Here is a 22713-nt window from a genome sequence, read left to right on the forward strand (position 1 = left end):
ATCTATCTATCTATCTATCTATCTATCTATCTATCTATCTATCTATCTATCATCTTGCGTGAGGGCGTGGCCAGGGAGTCTTTGCGTCTCTTGCGTGCTGACGTATGCCAGTAAAGCTCTGCGTCTGTTCTGTGGCTGTAGAAGGGGATCCCAGCGGCACATTGCCGCTATTGGAAGCTCAGTGTCTGGAAGACCAAACAGAAAAATATAATTCTTACTTACATTTTTTTTGCGGTAGTATCTGCACACAGCGGTGCAATGCGGTAGGCAATGTAGACCGAGTTCTTTTTTATTTACTTTGATTTTTATTTTTTTACTTTGCGGGATAGAAACGCTGCTCCTGTGGCGTTTCATTCATAGCTTTCGTGACTTTGGTCAAGCGCGAACTTCACAAACTCTCTGACGTTTTATAACACCTAGAGGCGAATTCAACATGAGGTAAGAAACGTCAAGTTTAATCTCCTAGACCGCGATGTATATGCGCTCTTTTGGTTGGGATGTGTATGTTGTGCGTGCTCTGTTTGCGCACTTATACATAATTCAATAAGTGAAGTAGATGCGACTCGGTATGTAAAGACAAAGCTTTGAAGTAATTCAGTTGCTTCTTCAATTACGTAATGAAAATGATAGAATTAGGATAATGTGTTCTCTAGTGCATACCAACACGACGTGGTAAATCATATAGAGATGTGAGAAAAAGGCGCACATGTTTGAATGTGTTATATGTGCTAAGTGTAAGTGGGCAGTTGTGCAATGCAGCATGGAAGCGAGCTCAGGAGACGCTGTTTATTTAGGTTGCATGCAATGAGCATAATTATGCCCACACGTTGGAGATAATATGAATATAATTAGATGCATTTTACAGTGGGTTCAGTTTAGATGACATTGCGTGTTGCAATAAGTCGACGTTTGGCTCCTCTTTGTTCCCTCACGAAGATAAGCAACGGTTTAACTACAGTAACCTTTTTTTGGGTGCTACTTGTAGTAAAATAACTACAAATATACTATGATGTCACCGCAATAGCCACAGTTAATGACATGTAGTAAACTATGGCAATACACATGGTCGACTTTAACGTGGCACCCCCAAAATGTAAATGCTGTCATCTTTTACTCACCCTCTTGTCATTTCAGACCCGTTTGCCTTTCTTTCCACCACAAACACACCAAAAAGATATTTGGAAGAATGTTGATATTGACTTGCAATGGTTTTGTGTCCATACGATAGAAGTGAATGGGTGCCACCACTCTTCGGTTAACAACATTCTTCATAATATCTCCTTTTGTGTTCTGCGGAAGAAAGAAAGTCATACAGGGTGGTGAGTAAATTATGGTAGAATTTTACTGTATATAAGGTCTGTTTAAACTTGTGGAAATGTCTTCGTTTTGAACCTGTATACTATAATGTACTATTCTGTAGTCTCGGAGGCTATTCACAATGAACCGACTGATAAAGAATTTAAGTTTGTTTAAACAATATTATGTTTGCATGTCTGGTGAGAGGATGTGTTGATAAACTCCCCATTCCTTGCGTTTATTATCAGAACAATTGAGTGTTTCCTCACACATGAAGACACATGGCGAGACAGTCAGCTGTTGGCAGTCTTTAGTCTTTTAGAGTTTGGATTATGTGGCTAGTCTGGCTACATAACTTTCCTCCGGGGAACAAATGCAGCTCGCATCCTGTTTTAGATGAATCTCTTCTGTATTGCTTGGCCCGCATTACCATTACGTAGTAAAACACCTCAGATGTATGTGGGTTGCCTCCTGTGTCAAAAACAGGATTGTCTCTCGCCTGGAAGGGCGATTGAGCGGAGGCGAGTGTTCATGTTTGTTAGCTGTAACAGGTGGGGTTTGTGGGATTTTTAGGAGCAGACTGCTGTCTTACTCATCAGGAGCATGTGTCGGGAAGTGCCAAGCTTTAAACTGTATAGTACGACCTGACGTCTTTATGAACAAATTGCATTGTTTAACTTTTTATTTTCTGGTCATTTTTTATTTAAAGAAATAGTTCATATGGATTCTGTCATCATTTAGTCACACTCTTGTCATCTAAACCTGTTAGTCTTGTCATTTTGGGAAAACGATTTTGAAGAATAGTTCTGGTTGTTTTTTCCATGTAATGAAGATAAAATGCCAAAAACATCAGTGTAGATATCACCGAAGATATTTTGAAGAATGTTGGTAAACAAACAACATTGGTACCCATTGACTCGCATTATTTTTTGTGTCCATACAATAGAAATCAATTCGTACCGCTGTCGCTTTGTTATCCACATTCTTTAAAATATCTTCTTTTGAAAGATAAGAAGATAAAGAAAGTCATACACGATGAAAGAAGTTTCATTTTTGGGTGAACTATCCCTTTCAGAAAGGTCTCGAGTCCCTTTAGAATATTCTTGCCTAATTACAACATCATACAATGTGAGCAAAGCCTTATTGAAGAAGACATCTTTCTCCATTTTTCTTTCTATAATTACTTTCCTTTGGTAGTGATACTGAATATACCTCACCCTCAACCCCACCCCATCCACTTCTCTCTATTATACCCTGTCACCCATTATATTTTCTATTTCATCTCATTAAAACACAGAGCTCAATGTGAAAGTACAGTGCCTTAGATTCATCCCTTTCATTGTGCTCCTCACCGCAGACCTCGCATCTTTTTTGGAAGAATTTAGATAATGTGAAGCAATCAAGAATTTAATGCATTTAATCATAGTGGATTACCACTGATTTGAACTTTTTAAAGGGCTAGTTCACCCAAAAATCCTGTCATCGATTACGCAACTATCAACCCTGGCTGACAGACTGATGGAAAACTTGTTTTGGACACATGAAACATTTTAACAGATGCACAGTGGCTAAGCTGCTTTTCTTTTTTTGTAAATAAAAGTTTATACACTTCCATTGTATGGAAAAAAAGTAATTTCGATAGTGTTGATGGTCCTTTTTGTGTTGGATGCAAAAAAGTTGTATTGGTTTAAAATGACACATTGAAGAGTAAATGATGGAAGTCTTTTTTTTTAATATAAAACTTCACGTTACTTACGTCATCAGCACAACGTTACCACACTTCACTCATTTTTAATGTCAGGTCGCAGTAATAGCACAATTACAGGCAAAAATAAACAGATGATTGATGGTAATTTCCTCCTAACACTATAGTGTCTCATAATGCTGCTCAGTTAGACAACAGGGATAGTCAATGCCTCATGCTTTAAGTTAGCAGTCACCTTGAAATTAAGGTTGCTCTCCGGGGTGCCCAGCAAATGAGTCTGTAGGGCACATCATCAAAGATTGTTGAACAGAAATGGCTCTTGCTTTGAGCCAGACAGATGAGCATTGGAATCAGGTGTTTTTAAAGTCATTGTACTTGCTTGACTGACATTTTTGAGCTTTTTTCCACGATCGTGCAAAATCGTTGTCGTTGTTTAACCGTTCCACTCCGTGCCGATCCCTGCCAGCCTTTACGTAAAGGGTTTCATTTTCCACCGCAGGGCCGATAACGGAAATTTTAAGAATGTCAACACAAACGCGACAAACTTGGTAACACAAGAGACTGGCTATAATACATCCGCGCACATTCATTAGCACGGTTCAGCGAATATTCAGAGCTGAGAACAGTTTGTAACCGTGACGAACCAGGCTCACGTAAAAACTGTAACCTTAGAACGGTTCAGCAGCGATGGTGGAAAAGCGCTCATTGATCTCCCCTAACTCCTCAGTAGTGGCTGAGTCCGCAAGGAAGATGTATGTTAGGAACATAACCCTTTTTTTCTCAGATTTCATTCACTTGTGTCCATTTCTTTTTTCTGTGGATGATCACACACATGCCGTTGTGTCTTTGCTGCAGTGCGAAGTTTTGAACGAACAGATGCAGAGTGGTTTCTCCTCTCAGATGCTTTATGGGCACTTTAAGACCACTAAACCTCTAAACAGAGTGTTTAAAATAAGCTTGGCATGAGCAGAATAGGTTTGAAAGTATCAAGGAAACTAAACTTGATCTGTTGAAGCCTACATTTTCATGGCTAAGTCCGTATGCTTTTTGCTGACTTTGCACCTCGTGTTTTTTTTTTTTTAGTGTTGAGAGGTGTTAGAAACAATCTATCTGCCATATGGTTTATTTTACATGTTTTTGTTTACTTAACCTAAAGGCTAGTACAAAACAAGTTTTTCAATACTCATGACGCAATGGTCACGGTGGGCATCTGTTAGTCGTTAATGTAAACAACTGCGTTTTAGGTCGAGGGGATATTTTTGTTGTATTTAGTCCATCGTTTTTGTCATTCTCTTCTTTATATATTCCACACTCTGAATGTGATATTTTTAGTTCTCAAGCAATGAATGGCATCAAATGATTTGGAAAACGTTTTTATATTTATATTATATATATATATATTATCATGAAACCAGTTGGGAAGGGAGATGTCTTATGCTAGTTTTGTCGTATTTGTGTGTTTTGAATATGACATAACATGTTGTTTGATGTTGGGTATGTCAAGTCTGCTAGATCGATTAACAGAAAAACGAGGGATTATATAGTGAGTATGGTTGGTCGTATGTGGTCTTGCTCAGAAACCTTATGCAATATGCATGGACGCCTTAGGGCTCACACGCACTTCCAAGAGCTACTCGATGAAAAGAACAATACAGCAATTTTCCATCATGCATTAAATCGTGCTGGTTAAATTGCAATCAATCACCAGGCGTTATTCAACAGATCGGGCTGGAATAATGATGTAGGGCAGGTTGAGCTTTTTGACTTCAGGCAATGAGAAAATGTGTAAAAATGGACCTATCCAACAGTTAATCATTGATTCGAAAAAGTTATCACCTTTAAACAACGGTAGCCTTGAATATAATGGACTCTAGAGGTAAAGGAAAATTCACATTCAATAGAGCCCCTTGAAGAACATCCGTTACTTTTTCAACAACTCCTTATATTGCTCTGATAGTTTCTGATTGCATCCCTATCTACAACCATGATAGCTGTTCTGCACCCGAGAGGAATCGGTCTCTGCACCAAGATTGTTCTTCTAGATGAACATTTGTTCTCCTCTGAGTTCGACCAACCAGCATGATTCCCCTATATTTGCATTCCGTACAGAAGCCGCAGTTTTCTGTCGGGCCGGTGCTGAGGCTGTTTTGCTTTGAACAGATACACATCTGAATTAAAGATGAGACGTTTCGCGTCTGTGGGTGCTTTCGGTTCAGAAATCTGGCCAGCATCCCTCATCCCATTTTCAAGATGGCCGAACAGCAGCAAGCAAGATGATTTGTTTTTGTCGTCCCGCAGCATCATACCCACAATGTCGGGGTGTTGCTAAAGCAGACCCTGAATAGCTGAAACCGCAGATTGACTGGAGATGTCTCTTTAAACTGCTGTTGTCAGTACAAACAAATTCTTCCTGAGGTAAAGTTTGGAAGAAGCTTAAGGGGCAGTGTGTGACGCTTTCGTCTTGCGGGAGGAGGACACGGATAATTACTCTAATGTGTGGCGTGTTGAAACAGCTGTGAGTGTTATCACAACACACAATTCTGATGAGTTGGCACAGTTGTACGGCTATGCCAAAGATAACGGTAATATGGTAATAGTTTTTATAGCCTGTGAAGTCCTTGATGAGGCGAACAGCAAGCCCTTTAACCCTGAAATTAAAATCGAGGGTCACCATCGATAACTAGTTTTGCGCTGTGCTTAAAAATAAAAAGTCAAAGCATACTGTACTCCTATAGTTGTTATGGTGGCAATTGAGGTTTGATCTATTAATGCTAATGTACTAATATGAACATTTATCCCAAATTGCACATTGGATAAGTGCATGAAAAGTTGTGTGGCCGTCATTCGGCATTCCCTGTGGACAAGCCCCCAATGCCCTACATATTTTACTCTCCCTTTTGTATCTTCAACAATGGAGCTAGACCCTGAAACTGAATTGTCAGACACTAGCTGCAAAGCCTTCTCTGGCTTTTGCGGGCGTTTAACAAAACATGTTCCTCAGTTTACTCAAACTGAACTTCTGGATTCTCAGGTTTTTTACAAAAAAGGAAAACAGCAAGAGCTGGTTAAAGCTCAGATCAAATTAGTGTGGAGGGGTTGTTTTAAAGTAAAGGTGGAAGAGAGTTGGATGAGACTATAATATCCCTATCTGGCATTCTATAAAAAAGAAAATATGGATAAAGTAGAATTTCTCCCTCTTTGTGTACAGAACGCAGCTATATTTCTTTTTAGATCCAAGTTTAGATTTCGTTTTTTGTAAATTGTATTTGATTGTTTCTTTAATGTGAGCTTGTTCTAGAAATAAGGGGATAGGTCGAGTCTTTCCTTCTTTGCCCTATTATCAATATCAGATAGAACGTACAGACACATCAGTGTTCCTCATATTCCACGGCAAAAAAGCTTCACATCATCCTTCGACCTGGATGCTGCGTGGCATCTGCGTGTTGTCTTGCGGTAAAAGAACTGTGAGCAGAGCCCTAATCCAGCTGCGCGATTGAGCCCAGCAGCCCGCCAGCCTTCTGCCCACCGCAAGCTGTGCCATTGACATCAGACTAACCAAGAGAACATCTCTAATACAAAAACATTGCGACGTCCTAATCAGACTTGCCGTGTTCATGGCATCACTAGGTACTGGTAGATCATCTGAGCGTTGGTTCAGATTATGTGAAGGGTCACAGCCGTGACCAAGAGTTGTTTATGTCAACCGTAAAGATGAACATATGTGGCTATGCCAGGTTTCTGGAGCTTGATCGGAGATGCATTTGTAACTCTTTCATTTCGTTTAGTTGTGGATTTATGAGCTGTTTTGGGGTATGCAGTGATATTTGGTTAGACTCACATGAATGTTTAAATCCTCCATCATCTACCATTGTATAGTAGCAGTCTTTTTGTAAAGAAGAGGTTTCGTGTGGATTTAAATGGAACGGCAGTAACTGTTGATTCGGTTGCATTGTATTATACAATGTTACTTGGCTGGATTTCTTTTTCTTGTCTGTCTTGTTAAATTTTGCCATTGTCAGTTTGATAAAGGGTGTTATTAGGATTTTTACAGAATTTAACTTTTTTCCCCACTTTTCCAAACATACATTGACATCACATTTTGTTTCCAAACTACACAATTTCCCACTTTTCCAGCCCTTATTGCCCTTTTCGGGTTTTAGTTCGTAATTTCTATGCGGTGTATGTGCAGAACAGGTGGTCTCTGTTGACCCATCTGTCTGAGAGCGAGAGCAGCTGCCCTATAGCCAGCGTGTTTTTTTCTGTTTTGCTTGTAGTCAGTGGGTTATGTTACCTTAGTGCTGGCACTAGGATTTCTGACCTCTTTCTTCTTTATTATTTCAGGGTGTGGGTGTGTGCTGGGCTTAGTGGGACATATTCTGCCTCTGCCTTATCTGCTAACAGAGGGGCCTTTTTTCTGTAAGCTCCGCCCCTTCAAGGTGCAGTTTGTGAGGAGCTGTGTTTGCAAATTTTTTTTTTGCATTGTGCTTTTTTGTTAAGAATAACATTATTACAGTAATGCAACCTATATTTTGATTGCAAATTAAAATAGAGGGATCGTTTGTTTATCTTCAATATTTTGCTGAATTAAGTGTTCGACTTGAAGGTTGTGAAACAGCTGACAAGGCTTCAGCTGTCTGTATTCTGTGTGTCTTTGTGTCAATCCCAAACACACTTGTGCCAGTGGGTGTAACAGGTGAGAGTCTGTCAACAGCAAACAACAAACTTCCCTTTCATGAGACTGTTAATAGCACAATGTTCTCACACCTGTCAGACCCTGAGAGAGGGCTAATAAAGCTAACATGATTTTGAGGACGGACGCGTAGAACGAGAGATTATTTATGACTACGTTATATTGTTACAATGCAATATTAACCATAGCATATATTTTTGTTTATTGATTTAGTAGTGCCCGATCCAATGCAGCATTTGGATGCACGGTATCTGAGAATCGCCCTACAAGCCTGTAGCACCTTTGGGAAGAGCTGGCGAAAGCATGAGATGAAATTTCATAAATATCTTAATAAATGGTTTGCTAGAAAGCCTCAGGTCTGCACAGCTCTCAATAATGCAAGTGTAGGATTCTATTAACACTCTCTGAAGATTTAGTTGAAACAGAAATGGTCATTTTGTTGCACAACAATTACCTCAGTTTTTCAAGAAGTTTAATACCTCCACTGTGAATAAAAGTATCGGTTTCTTTCAAAAAACAACCGCTTAGTTAGTGTTTCCAAATTTTACAGTAGTGCATTTGTCTGTATTGCTGGTCCACGGGGAACTGGCTAGAGGACAATGCAGTACCACACGGCAGCACATTAAACATTCTGAAAAGTTTTATTGAGGCATCCAGCCTGACTGTCAGAATATTAACCAGCCCTCCCTCTTCTTTCAGAAGTCCCCTTCTAGTCTCTCCCCCACCGGCCACGTGTTAATAGGGTCTCCAGAGTGTTTTTGTGGCATGCGGCCAGCTCTGGAGTGAATTTGTGAAAAATTTCTTCTGCCTGTCTCTCTCTTTTTTCTTCTTCATTTGATCAATGTTCTGCCCTCGTCGGCAAGGGAATATGGTGCTTGACGTGAAGCAGAGGAAGAGCAGCTCTTAATTAATAGAAAGAAAAATCATGACTTTAGATGAATAATAAGAGAATGTTCTTGGCAGATGATTTGCTTTTTCAATGAAAAAGAATGACCTTGTGTGCCTGTGTTTGTAAGTTGCACTGGCTACGTGCATGACATCAATGTTTAGAGTTGTGCCTTTCAAATGATCTCACTTTCAAAATTCCACCTCTAGAAAGTGAACTTCACTCGTGTTTATTAAACTGCTTATTTCAATTTATTAAATGTCCAGTGTGTTATTTTTTGGAGTATCTATTGGCAGAAATGCAATATCTTCAGATAAAGACCTCACCAGGGCTGTACAGTGCGACACACATGCTTCGAAAAATCGGTCTGTGCTAAGAATAAATGTAATAGTGTAGCACGCGTGCGATACAGTTTGGCAGGTGCATTAGACAGAGCTGCTGGTTTGTGTAAAGTGCGTTTGGCATTGTGCTTGTTCGTGAGGTTAACTAATGGCGCACCACTATTTATTGAATTTTTTATCAAGTATCGAGTCCATTGATCTGGAGCCCTAAGATCTGTGGGATGTAGGAAATCATGGAAGGAATCACGAAAGCGGAATTCTACTATTTAAATATAAAACAGTTTACAGCCCTGCTTGCATAATGAAGGGTCATGTTTCTCTTAGAATGAGCTATTTCTATCTTTATACACCACCGGTCCCCTTACATGGAATTCGTCACGTTGTTTCTACAGTAGCCCTAAACGGACAATCTGCTCAACAGCATTTGTAGCTCTTAAAAATTATTTGGCGCCTGGTCTTCCTCTATAGGAAATAGATTTTTTTGTCTGGAGCCCTGGTGTTTCGTAAATACGATATCTCCTTCGTCAAAGAAGGGGAAACATGACGACATCTTAGTCCTGCGTTGCCTTGGGCTACAGTAGTGCTTCGAAAGGGAGCGGTGGAAATGCCGTTGGTTGCGATTAGCAACCTCTCCGCTAGATGCTACTAAATTGACAACTGAATTCTGCTGGTGTGCAAACACCGTATATTCATGTACATTTTTACTTCATATCTCATGTAGGTGACCAGTACATTTGTTATTTGGTCTGGAAAAAGTTGTCCACTACTAGCATTGAGGAAGTTAAGAAGTACATTAAATTAAGATGAGTGAGATCAGATATCCATTTCCAGTAACATATAGAAGATTAAGACTCTTTAAGAAGCATGTGATGAAGTAAGATGTCTACATTTATTTTAATTGATTTCAACATCAGTTAAACACTTCCGTGAACCAATAGCGAATATGAATGTGCTTGTGTGCTCCACTAAGGATTTTCCTTTCGGACGGCTTGAAAATGCTCAAGCTGTAGCCCTGCTGAATATCCACCTCCCAAAGCTGACTCTTTGGCCTGCCTGACTTTAAGAGCCGTGCCATGCACAGCATGATTAACAACAGCTTGCCCATTAAAGCCTCGGTATTGTTAAATGGTTGGATACAGTACTTTTCCCCTCTGCACTGCAAAGTGTAATCTATATAATAGCTCAACCATGATGGTGAAATGCATTTCATTGTAGTGTTTTTGTTTTGATCAAATTCCTACACGTGGCTGAACATTCATTAGATGAGTCAATAGATTGCAGCATTAACGGCCTGCTTTTTAAGCAGCTTTAGATCTGTAAGTATTTACAAAAGTCATTAGTTGTGATTCATGGCTTAGAACAATTAATTACAAACAAAAAATGTGGGTGTAAGACTGCATGCTTAGTTCACTTATTTATATCTGTCATTACTTACTATTGTGTTCCAAACCTGTATGACTTCCTTTCCTACTTTGACACAAAAGATCATTTAATGAGATTCCAGATTCAGTTCATTGGTTGTATTACTCACTTTAACAACCAACGGTGTCAGCAAAAAAGCTACAGCTTTCCCGAAGCTCAGTGGTTGGAGGATGGCGCTAGCAACGGAAAGGTCATGGGTTCATCCCAGGGGATTGTACATACTCTGAGACAAAAGCGTCTGCCAAAGGCATAAATGTAAACGGGTTTAGGTGGAATATACAAAACCATATTTAAACATGTAATCCAGTCTCTCTATCACTATCTATATTGAAAACATAAAACAACAAATTACACACGTTACACAAAGTTAAAAGAGCGATGCGGAGATTTATGCAGCATCTAGTGGTGAGGTTGCGAATTCATCCAATGGCTCACTTTGCTCCTCCCTTTCGAAGCAATACGGTGCCTGATGCAGGACTATGATGTCGTCACGTTTTCACTTATTTTTCGAAGGAGATGATGTATTTACAAAAAGCGCCCTGTAGAGCAGTTTGTCCGTTAAGGGCTGCTGTACCCAGGGGCTTATCTTTGATCTTTTTACAGATTTTTGTTTGTTTTTACCCAAAAAAGCACTAATTTTATGCAAACTACTGTAATGTGAATCGATTCATCTTGAGTTGACACAAAGTTGTTTACAACAGAGAAGCTGATTTACGCACTGGGAGGCTATAATGCAGTGTGCATACATCCCTTGGCACTTCTGCATAAGGCCAGGCTGGGGTCACACAGCCGAACGTGGCTTGTATTTGTAAGATTCACAGTCAGCGGGGTTATAGAAAATTCAACTGCTTTAGGATCAGTTAGTTCAGTTTCCTTGCTACATGTAAACGAGAGACAGCGTACAGTGCGTGTGATAGTTTGCATGCACTTTACATTTCTTGCAGTAAAGCCAGGTGGCAACCGTGTCCTGGGAGCATCGATTCAATGCAGTAGAAGAAAACTTGACCCCTGAGAGGTCTTACAATATGTTGCAATGCGCATGCGACAATACCCGTGTATGCATACGAGTCGAAAGCAGTATACTTTGCAAGACTGTGCATTCGGCTGTAAGCGTATGCTTCCGTACACATAAAAAAAGAAGTATGCCACAGTCTGTACTGTGCCTTAGATGACAAATTAATCTTAGTATGTTTTCTAAAGTCTGCTTCTAAAGTCACAGTATACAAATTTTCCCTTTAATGTTATACACCGATGTATTACATTTCTTTTTCATACTTTAATCAGGAAGCGAGAAATCTGTGATTTAACCAGATAACTCGAACTACTCCATCTTTAACGTCCTTGCGTTTGTTCTAAAACTTTAAAGTTTTTTTTCTCAGTTTTTTTTCTCCCTCAGCTTCATTGTTTTCCGCATAGTTGAAGCGTTGCTCTCTGTGCTGCATTTGTGCCGAGTTTTGGCCCCATGACTGATAGTCTGAGGAGATGGAAATTATGCATTTTCTTTTTCTGAGGAGACATTTCAGCTCGTGCTGATGTGCTACACAAATCCGGCCGCTCGGAGTTCCAGCTGTAAGTGGAACGTCAGATCACCGTGTCCCGAGTTATTTGTTATGAGTGAAAAATGGAGAGCCGGGAGTTCAAGCAGCTTAAAGGAGGGCATGACTCATCACATACTGATTGCCATGTTTGGTGCAAGAGAGGCTTTCACTCACCTCCATGTGGACTTCATTACCTCAGAAAGAAACTCACTGGATTTAGATGGGTTTTATTGAGAGCATTATTTAAGTTTGCCTGAGCGATTATTTTCAGGCAGATGTATTTTTGCTCTAGTTGTAACTTCCACATATTTCTCAAGTGTTTTTGTCACTTGTTTATCATTTGTTGCTAGTTTTAATGTTCACCATCACAATGTGATTTATGCAGCAGTAAAGCTAAAGTGCTCTGGTGCGCCCAGTCAGATTTTAGGGTCCCACTGTCAAAGAAAGTATTTTCAATTCTCTGGATTTAGTAAATTCGGGTCTGAATCTTTTAGCCCAAGATGGCATCCAAGCTTAGGTGTCTTGACTGTGATGTTATCTCATACAATCGACTGCTTTCTATAGTTTATATTTTAATTATTCAGACACTTTGTCTATTTAATAGATTGCATGTTTTCACCTAAACATCATTCATCTAGTTTTTTACAGGTCTTTTAGCAAAGATGTACAATGTTTTGTTCAAAACAACAACTTTACATTAAGATTATGCGTTGGGCAGATGCTTTTATCAATAGTGACTTTTTCCAGTGTATTTGCTTCCTTGGAATTTAACCTACAACCTTTGCGTTGATAAAACAACACTGGGTTATTTTCAACCCAGCATTAGGGTCAACACAGGACAAACCCAGCATTAGGGTCAACACAGGACAAACCCAGCCTTTGGGTTAAATTAACCCAAAAAATGGTTTATGTTTGACCCGACAATAGATTAAAAACTCAGATTTAAGGTTATAGTTTCAGCCCAAATTGCTATGTCTTTGCACTGTGCACATGAATTTTGTATTATAAACATACATATAAATGCATATATTAAAGAAACATATATACATAATTTCAATTGGTATATACAAAAAATACATTTAAATATTTCGTAAATATATATAGATTGACTCTGTGTATTTAGTCTGTACTCTTCCATTGTGTGTAAATGTACAGTATTAGATTATATATGAACAGTTAACAGATGATCACAGCCTTGTAGATATATCAGTTCTTCTGGTTTCCTATTGGGAAACGTACATTACCCTGCAGATGCTTTTATGTACAATGTTAAGAAATTGACTAACCTCGGTGAGATGTATCAGTTGTAAGGTCAAGAACAATCAATGTGCTCATGTGTACTGAATCGATGGATATTGCAGCCCGAGTGGATTGGATGAGTAGCTCTTCTAAGGTCAATGTAATAGACAAATGCCATTATGACTTGAAATGTCTCTTCATGGTCCTTTTCAATGGTTTTGGGGGGTATTTATAATAGAGCGTTCACACCAAACGCTAGTTGCGCGTGGTTGGACACTTGAACATTTTGAGTATACTCGCTTCCTTCGCATGTGAAATTCACTTCACAACAGACGCAAATTCGCGTCATGGGAGGGGCTTCTGCCAGGCTCCAGTCTCGTTGCCAAATGGCTGACTTGGATTTTGTTGAGAGGGTAGCTGCGCTTTATGTGCTATGGAAGGCTAAAAAACGGTGTATACTCGCTCGGCGCCCGTGTCCATCAGATCCTTCGGAGGCGCAGTCCTCCATTGTTGTTTCGGATTCCTGCATAGTGCTACTGTGAAAATGTATACACAGATTTTTAGATGTTATTACTCAGCACTCTACAAGCCATCTGTCCTTGCTGATTATTAGTTTTGTCGTGATCAGATTTCATTTTCCAACGATTACCTCATCCTCCCTTTCCATGACTAACTCGCCCCTCCATCCTTTCTGTTAGACCTCAATCCTTGTTTCATGACTTTTGTCCGAACATTTTCTACATGATATTAAAAGATTTAGGGATTATGGTCGCAGAGTCACTGAAGCGGTAGATCCAGCTTTTGCCTGTTGAAATCTGCCGCTAAGCTGAGTGACAGCGGCGAGGTCTGCCTTTTTTTTTGACCGGGTCAGCAGGAGAAATCATACAACATTTGAGAAATGAGGCGTGTTTATCCCCTTCTCCATCAACAAGGTGCTTGTGCCTAACATTTCTAAAAGTGTGGTAAGGATGTTTTCAAAACCAATTTGAAGTCACAATTTTTCATTTTAAGTGTTTTCCCCTAATATGCTTTAGTAACAAACCGGATGATTTGAAGGCAAAAGTGCATATTAAAGCATTGACTACTTGGCTTTTACAGAGATCAGAATGCTGATGGCTTGAGATCTTGGTCATATATCCTGAGAAGCTGGACACGTTTCTCACAAGTCAGCATTTTGTCAACAACTAGACAGAAGTTTGGCAGCGAGAGAGCTGCAGCTCGCTGTGTATTTTTTTCTCGGCACATCAGAATTACCTTCTATTTGTTTTCTGTCAGGAACTGAATGGTTCATGTTCAGACATTTTTTTTAGCTTGAAACAATGGCAGTAAATGTCACCTGCAGTTGGTTGATTGTCACACTCGGAGCGTTCGTTGAGACTTGTTTGGCAACAAACAAAGCACAAAGAAGAAAAACTGCATTTCATGGCATGATGTACCTTCACGTTGTTGTGGCAACACCCCGTTGCTATCAAATCACTTCCTGCCGCAGAATTTTCATTTTAAGAATACATACTGAACTGGGCCAGATTTACGATCGCTTTGATTTATTATATCGCTTCTAAGTTCTTCAGTAACAACAACCAGACTTTGTTTTCCAGCATTTGGTGGCTACCGTGGGATTTCACCCAAGCTTCACTTAATTCACAAAAACCCACCATTATTCCAGACCAGAATTGTAGAAACTGGTTTGGCTGTTCTTTAAAATATTTTCACCAAAGCCCAGATAGTGTGGGAACAGCAACTTTTTGTTTTCTAATCTCCCAAGTCCAAAGGCCCCATCTCTTCAGGGGGACGTACAGGGCCAAGTCACCATAGAGACCGGTTCAACAAATGTCTAGGATGAAAGGTTGGCTGGAGTGGGATCCAGGATTGTCTGTATTTTAAAGGATCTTGTTAATAGCGGCCCTCTTTTTGCATCTCGCCTCGCAGTTTGGTTTCAGTGGCCTGTTCCTTCTCTTTCAAGGATAAGATTTCACCGCAGTGCCTCTCTCCATGGTAACTTTAGAAAAGCCTCCAAAGAGCGAAGGACTACTTGTCTGCCAGTTACATTACTACAACTTGTATTGAAGTTGCTAACCAGAGTGGAAATAGACTTTAGAGGTGGAGGTCAAAGTCTTTAACCTCTTGTTTATCTCCAATTGGAACATTGGGGAGCAGAGGTCACTGTAAGATTGTTTTAGAGGTGAATACAGAACTCAGAAGGTCCCTTTAGAGGGATCCATTATTGATGATTAAATGTGAATAGTAACTTACATATTCAAACTGTGAACTCATTTTTACCCTCATGTCATTTTAATGCTGTTGTTTTTCCCAAGGAACACTTACATACTTTTTTACATATTCATAGGACAGAGAATCACAGAGATCTCTTTAATATCTCAATCAATCCTCTTAAGGAGATTAAGTAGAAACGGAAACGTTTATTTAAGTCTTTTGTGTCTCCATTAGAGTTTAGAATTGCAAGTTTCTGATCAAAAGCCATTGTTATTAAATATTTCAAAATAAGCTCAAGCATTTCCCCTCACGGTTACCCAAATTCATATTATCGTTCATGTGTCTACATTAAATCTAAATTAAATCCTAAACGCTTTTTGGAGAAGCTTGAGACTAAACAGATACTTGGAGCAATGTGGAGATTTTAGAGGCATCTAGTGGTGAGGTTGCGAATTGCAACCAACGGCTCAGTCCACTGCTCACCCCTCTTTCAAAGCGGCTCTTACGTGCTTGGTGGAGCAGTTTGTCCGTTTGGGTCTACTGTAGAAACCACATGGTGGATTTCACGCAAGGGAACCTGTGGTGTATGTAAATAGAAATAGCTCATTCTAAAGTAATAAAAACATAACACTTTATTATATAAGGTCTTTATACACCTATAGTTATGCATGTTAAATTGCATAGCTGTCAATAGATCTTTCAAAAAATTACACATTGGACCTTTAAATAAAACACAACGGAGAGCTCCATCAAATCCGTTGAGCTATAAAAAAAAGAGCAACCTATGAGCAATAAAAACAGTTCTCTGAAGTTATATTTACAGGGTAGTATTATTTATTTTCGAGCTTAATATTTGCTTTTAAACATCTCGAACTGTCATTGTGTGACAAAAAATGACATGATTGTGAATAAATAGCTTTTTTGCTTTTTCTGAACAGTATTCCATTGATAGCTTTCCTATGACAAATGGCTTCCATGTATATCAAAGCATTCTGTTAGCATCGTTGTATTCCGCTCTAATAAAGCTTTTCCGTCAAAAGCCTTTGAATCGTACCCCGATGTGCCATTCATAATATATCACGCCTTGCTTTTAAGCAGCAGTTTTCTGTCATGCCTTTTTTGCTTAGTATATCATCTATCTGACTTGACTGTAAATGAACTGTCACTGCTCCACTGCCCCAGTTGGGAAACATATGAAAGATGTGTGAGACCAGAAGAAGAAAAATTGAAGTGAGCTGATGTAATGACGCCTTTCAGTCAGCAGGTTTATTTCAGGGCGAGGGGACATTCTTTAGGGGGCTGCCCAGCCGGCCTGATTTAGCTTTGAGGGAGGGGTTCTAGCAGACGAAACCCATCTCTCGGCCTCGTCTCTGGGTCTCAGAGTCCTTACAGGACACTTTAGACTCCGAGGAGAGTCTGAAGAAGAACAGTACACGGGGTCCTCACGGGCGGAGATCTGCAACACGTAGCGATGACACACGATGTGTGAGTATGATGCGAGAAAGCGGCCTGGTGCGCCCCGTGAGCGCTAGGTGACTTGTAGAGGAATTCTTGTAAATAAATGCTAGATATTTCTGTTTCACGAGCAGACGGAAGAGTGATTGAACTCTGTGCCTTTCTTGATGGCTAATATTGGTGTTCCCTGAAGTCAGGGTAAAAATAGTAAACCGTGAACCGTATCCTCTGGCTTCTGTTGCATGGGTTATAAACTTAAAAGGGGCTTGAGGTAGTCAATATTCAAATGTTACTTGAACCACCTTGTGATAAAATTAGTTTGAAGTAGACACCCTAAATAGGGAGTATTTATCACAGGGTGTCAAAGTTACAGTAGACCATATGTATAGACATGTTTGTGTTGTGTTGTGTTGTAGAACTACAGGTCTAATAAAGTGCGCTTAACTTGACACACAATAGTTTCTCATCAGGTAACATGATGTTCAGATCCATCGATTGTAAGTGTTTTTGTAGTGTGTTTTTTCCCACAACACCTGCTGAATAACCATGTTGGTTGTGTTCCTAACAGATGGGCTTTTTCCTTTTTAGACTTTATATAAATGAGCTTTTATATTTTTGTCAGGGACAGCAAATTACGCAGTCTATACTGAAACCTACGTATAACTACAACCCATTGATAAATTATAATTTAGCAATTTATATTTATTTTATAAAACCGAGATCTGTTTGCAATTTTTTCTAACTGCTTTGAATTGTGTTTGTGATGTATTGGGGTAAGCGTTATATGAATTAACTCATTTGACACGACTTGTTTTCGATGTCCAGATTTGACAGTCGCCTGTGTTAAAGTGGTTTCTGTAAGACAAGTCCTGCAGGTCTTTAAGTTAACAAGTGCCAAGACAATGAGGTAGTTCCGCTAAACTGTTTGCCTCTTGTGTATTTTAGGAACACCATCACAAAAGCGTGTTGTTTATTCTGTCAGACGTTTTGACAGAGTTTTTCAAATTCCATGTAAGTTTATTCTTGGAAAAAATGTATGCATAGTCTTGCATTGATTTCAGAATTAGTAGTAGACACAAGAATCTGTTTTGGATGTGTCATTTTGATAAATGACACATTTTACATTGTTACTACATATGAACAACGTCTAGCTAAAGGTTCCAGATGTTATTGATAAGATTACAATTGTGTTTTTATTGTGTTTCTGATACCATTTTCTTTGGTACCGATATTTTTATCTTCATATTCTCCTATACCGATGCCAGTACCTGTTATTTTTTGTGAGTCCGCAATTTTCCAAGCACAACACTGAAACTAATAAAAATAGAATAGCTTCTTTATTACAAACAACTCCGCCTCAAACACATTTATGAAAAAAGACATAATTGCATGTGCTTGTCACATGTTGTAATGTGTGCATGCTGTTTTTGGAACACTCCACTTTGGCCATAAATCAACTGCATTTAATTCAATATTTTAACTTGAATCCCCATGCAAAAGCTGTTGTTTATATTTCGCAGTGATTTGAGGAGTCATTTATAATTTCTTGAGCTTATTTTTAGTGATTGCTGTATAACGTGACCTGTGCTGGTATGTTTGTGTGTTTGTGTGTTTGTGATGTTGTCACCACAGGGGTGTGTGTGTTGCAGTAGATCATCAGCATTGCTTTTCTGATCCCGGTTGCTTTAATCCAATCTCGCTTTACCCTTCGGCATAGCTGACGTCCCAGCTCGTTCGCCTGAAATTCTACCTCAGTTAACATCTCAACTCATGACCCATCATACTATTATAAGGATGCTGATGCCGTAGCCTCCTACACATGATGAAACCGCTGTGTTAGAGGACAAATTGGTGCAATTGTTTTTTTGCCTCTTACAGTTATGTCACGGATGTGATGTGGTACTGATCTAGGGATTTATCTGCTTGTCTGATTCTGAGCGTGAAGAGGACACAAGGGCCCTGTGGCCCTCGGATGCCTTTTTTGAACATTTGAAGGGCACAGGCTTCGTTCTTTCATCCTTTGGAGTGATAAAGAACCGGTTCTTGTTTAGAACCACTTCCTTTTTTTTAATGATTTTAAAGCCATAATGGAATGATTAGAATAACATTTGTTAACTGTTCTAGAATGTTTGCATTCTTTCACTATTGCCTCTTAAGAACTGGTGGCTTTAAAGTCACGGAAAAATGTCAGTAGTTAAAGGGCAGTTGAATCAACTGAATGTTACTTCACAGAAATGTAAAGTGGACTATGTTTTAATAATGGCTGATGCTTAAATGCCAATTAAATCTTGATACGTAACATTGAGTCGTGACATTGAGGTGGTTAAGTGTTGTATGATATCCTTCTTGGAGCCAGACACTAGCAGTCAGTCAGTCAGTCAGTCTATCTATCTCTCCTGTCATGTATTGGAGTATAGCAGCATGCTGGGAGGTTGTTGCTAGGGGCAAGAAAGAGTGCTTGAGTGCATAAAGGTAAAGCTATTTTCATGTTTTCGGACTTTGAGCAGCTCAGGTTGAGATCACAAATATGTGTTGTGTCATGCATAACTGTGGTTCATGATCCATTAAGTAAAGAATTCTAATTAAATGTAAGTTTATGTTGATATATTATTCATTACAAAGTACATTTCAAAATGTTTTACTGTATATTTATGGCACCCCAGCTGCCAGAATTAGTTTTCAGTCTATTTTTGAAATACAATCAAAACCGTCAAATTACAGAATGCCGCAAATTTACAAGAAAAGCAAGGAAAACTATGTCATTTTACAGGAAATATTTCCAAAAAATTTCCTTTTTCTGTTATTCTATTATATTTTTACAGTGAAGCAAATACATCCATCTTTAAAGGATCCAAATGAATCCATTGGGTTAGTATGTCTTTTGAAACAAAACTATGCATTTGTGAGAGAAAACGTTTACTATTTTTAGCTCATCCAATATTTATTTACATTTAGTCATTTAGCAGACGCTTTTATCCAAAGCGACTTAAAGAGAGTTCAGAGAGCAATAAAGCGATATGTCATACAGGATACAATAGGTGTATAATACCAAGTTACTAGTTTCCACAAAAGCCACTGTATATGGTTTACATTGTTAAATAACCATAGCAACATGGAGATAAGTTGAAATGGTGGCAAAATTATAATTTTTAATCAATTAATTTAATGTTGAATCTCACACCTCACAACCTCAGTTGTCATATGCAAGTTCCATCACATGAAATGGCAGAACCAGTGTGATTAGAAAATAAGAGGACCCACGGTGTATAGAAAAATCTCATTCTAAGGTAATAAAAACAAAACACTTCATTGTTTAAGGTATTTGTACAACTCTGAAGACATAGTTATGTATTTTATATTGGATATTCCCTCTCCTTTAATACAGCTCTCTTGCATAAACCTTCAAACTTCATTTTCAACCCCCAGTATAACTTTGTGTGAGAAGAACCATATGGTGACTTTTGTTTTTATAAACATTTTTTTAAAGAAGTGTCAAAAGACAAGCCCAGGCTGGCTCTACAGCCTTTGTGCCACCACCTGCAAAGGCATGAATCTTGAAATGGCAGTGCCAGACCTCCTGGGGGACATGTGGTTTATAAACAGAGGTGTTGCTTGTATCCTCCCATACACCATGTGTTCTGCTGATGCCGGGCATGAGGTTTCACACTCTCAGCTTGACCCGACTGCTCCACCCACTCATGGGAACCCGGTGCTCCCAGGTGGCTCTTCTCGTGCCCGAGATATTGGAAACGTTGAACGCCAGCTCCAGTTTACGTAAGATTCGAAAGGTCCCTGTTTGTTGTTGGTGGCGAGGTAGCATAGCGATCTCGGATGCAGAGAAGCTAATTGATTCGTAATTGTTCTCTGAACGCGAGTGAGAATCTGCTGTGTGACTGTGGTTGACTTGGACATTTCCTAAAGTGCGATGACACTCATCCACTGAAGAAGTAAAAAAAATGTATATGATTTTGTAATCCAGCCTAATAGTTTGTGAAAATTTCGAGCCTGGTGCACAGAGAGTATGTCAGATCTTTGTATTCTTTCTGTAGGTAAAACTGGGGCAAGTTGTCACAGTTCTTACTTTGTGTTTATTGTTAAATTGTGAAATATTTTCACAATTTTAACCTAGTGAAAGAATAGTTCATTGATGCAAATGTTGATCTTTATGTAAATGGAAGGATTAATAGTACATTGTCATTCTAAGTTGCCACGATGCCAAACAGCTACTTGGGCCTTCCAACAGTTCAAACATTAAAATAATTATAATGTCAAATTAATTCAAGAAACATCAAAAACAATAAAAAAGATAAATAAAATGGAGAAACCGTTGGGTAAGGACCTGCACCAGCTAGCCCGAGTCTGCCCTTTATCATTTTGCAGCACTAAGCAAATAATCAGATTTGTATTGATTCCTCTTGCTGTCAACTCGCACCCATCAGTGAATGATTTGGGCGGGTCCTTGACGATGGTGCCCTTGTCAGCGCCCGAGTGATTCATTTCTGAGTTTACAGTCCCCAAGCTTACAGCGTGACTATGCATTATGATCGGCGTCTGCACAGTGAACCCCACCCTCAAAAAGACAAGGCCCTTATCCTGCACCTGACCTGTCACTCACACCCATCTGTTCCTGTGGAAAGAGGCCAGACAATTGCAAAGCACAGGATCTCCAGCCAAGCTCTTCTCTGCCATCCGGCAAACCACATGATCCCACGGTGCATCTGTCACATGTTTCCTCGGTTTAATTTTGCTGATCGAGAATCATGCTTTAAAAATCAGATTTAATTGCTTGATGGCACCGTTTTATGTTGAACAAGGTGGCGCACACCGCACGGCAATACTGTGTAGATTGAATGCTGATTTTAATGGCCCAAAGCAATTGGTAAGGAAGTAAAAAGTGACACTGTGGAAAAATCCATTCGGCGATGCATTCCAATTATGACTTGATTGATTCTGGAGCGATCCACGGCAGGAATTTTTTGATTTATTATTATTCTTCAGCGATCTTTATTTATCTAATTCGGTTTATGGATAAAGCTTATGCTGGACAAACCATTACTGATAAATACAGAAGCAAATGTCGGAATGTGCAGATATGTACAAAACACTCTCGTGCCATTTCAAACCTGTATGACTTCTTGACTTTGAATTCTTCAAAATTTGTCCTTTTGTGTTTCGCAGAAGAAAATGAATCGTACAGGTTTAAAACGATTTAACCAGTTTTTGGGTGAACCATCCCTTTAACATCAATGACGAATAATATTGTCTTCAACATCTCAAAGGTCAACCAAACGCAAACATTCTTGAATCTCACCCATGTGTTCGTTTAAACCTGTATTGTTTACTTTCTTCTGCAAAACACAAACAAAATATATATATATAGGTATCTTGAAGAATGTTGGTTACCGAACAACAGCAGTACCCATTGACTTCTATTGCATGGACACAAAACCGAAGAAGAAGAAAATGAGATGTCCCTGTTAAAAGTAAATGTTGTCTGGTTACCAACATTCTTTAACATATCATCTTATGTTTTCTGGAAAAGAAAGAACCCGTTACCATTTGTATTGTCACAATTTGACTACAAATATTTTGATTTACATTATGATGCATTGGTATAATATCTAAACCAATGTATCAATTCTGTAATTCAGTTACGTCATAAAGGCATTGTTCTGTATCACTTGTTATTTCGTGAAGTACTTTGCTTGTTATTCGTTTGAACGTTTACCCCAGACGACTGCCCGCACATGATGCTTCAAAACAAAGCTTAGCCGGTGAAAATAAATCACTATTGAAACCGAACATCACAGAATAGAGAGAGAGAGAGAGAGAGAGAGAGAGAGAGAGAGAGGGTGGATCCGCGAGCCAAAGAGTCAAGGCGGGAAAGCCTGTTCAGTTTAGCGGCATTAACACGGCGTAGCAATTTC

General features: G+C 39.2%; 1 protein-coding gene across 2 annotated transcripts in view; it reads left to right on the forward strand.

The window, feature by feature from the left end:
• Positions 1-120: 120 nt before the first annotated feature.
• enah (ENAH actin regulator) overlaps positions 121-22713 on the forward strand; it is a gene marked incomplete at its 5' end in the record, with an annotated part of 76312 nt that continues 53719 nt past the window's right edge. Inside the window, one exon of one of the 2 annotated variants that reach the window (XM_079474945.1) lies at positions 121-438. In XM_079474945.1, the coding sequence (XP_079331071.1) occupies positions 434-438 (5 nt within the window). The remainder of the gene's footprint in view (positions 439-22713) is intronic. The other variant, XM_079474946.1, reaches the window with a different exon arrangement.

Source organism: Barbatula barbatula (genome assembly GCF_947034865.1).
Source record: "Barbatula barbatula genome assembly, chromosome: 15".
NCBI lineage: Eukaryota > Metazoa > Chordata > Actinopteri > Cypriniformes > Nemacheilidae > Barbatula > Barbatula barbatula.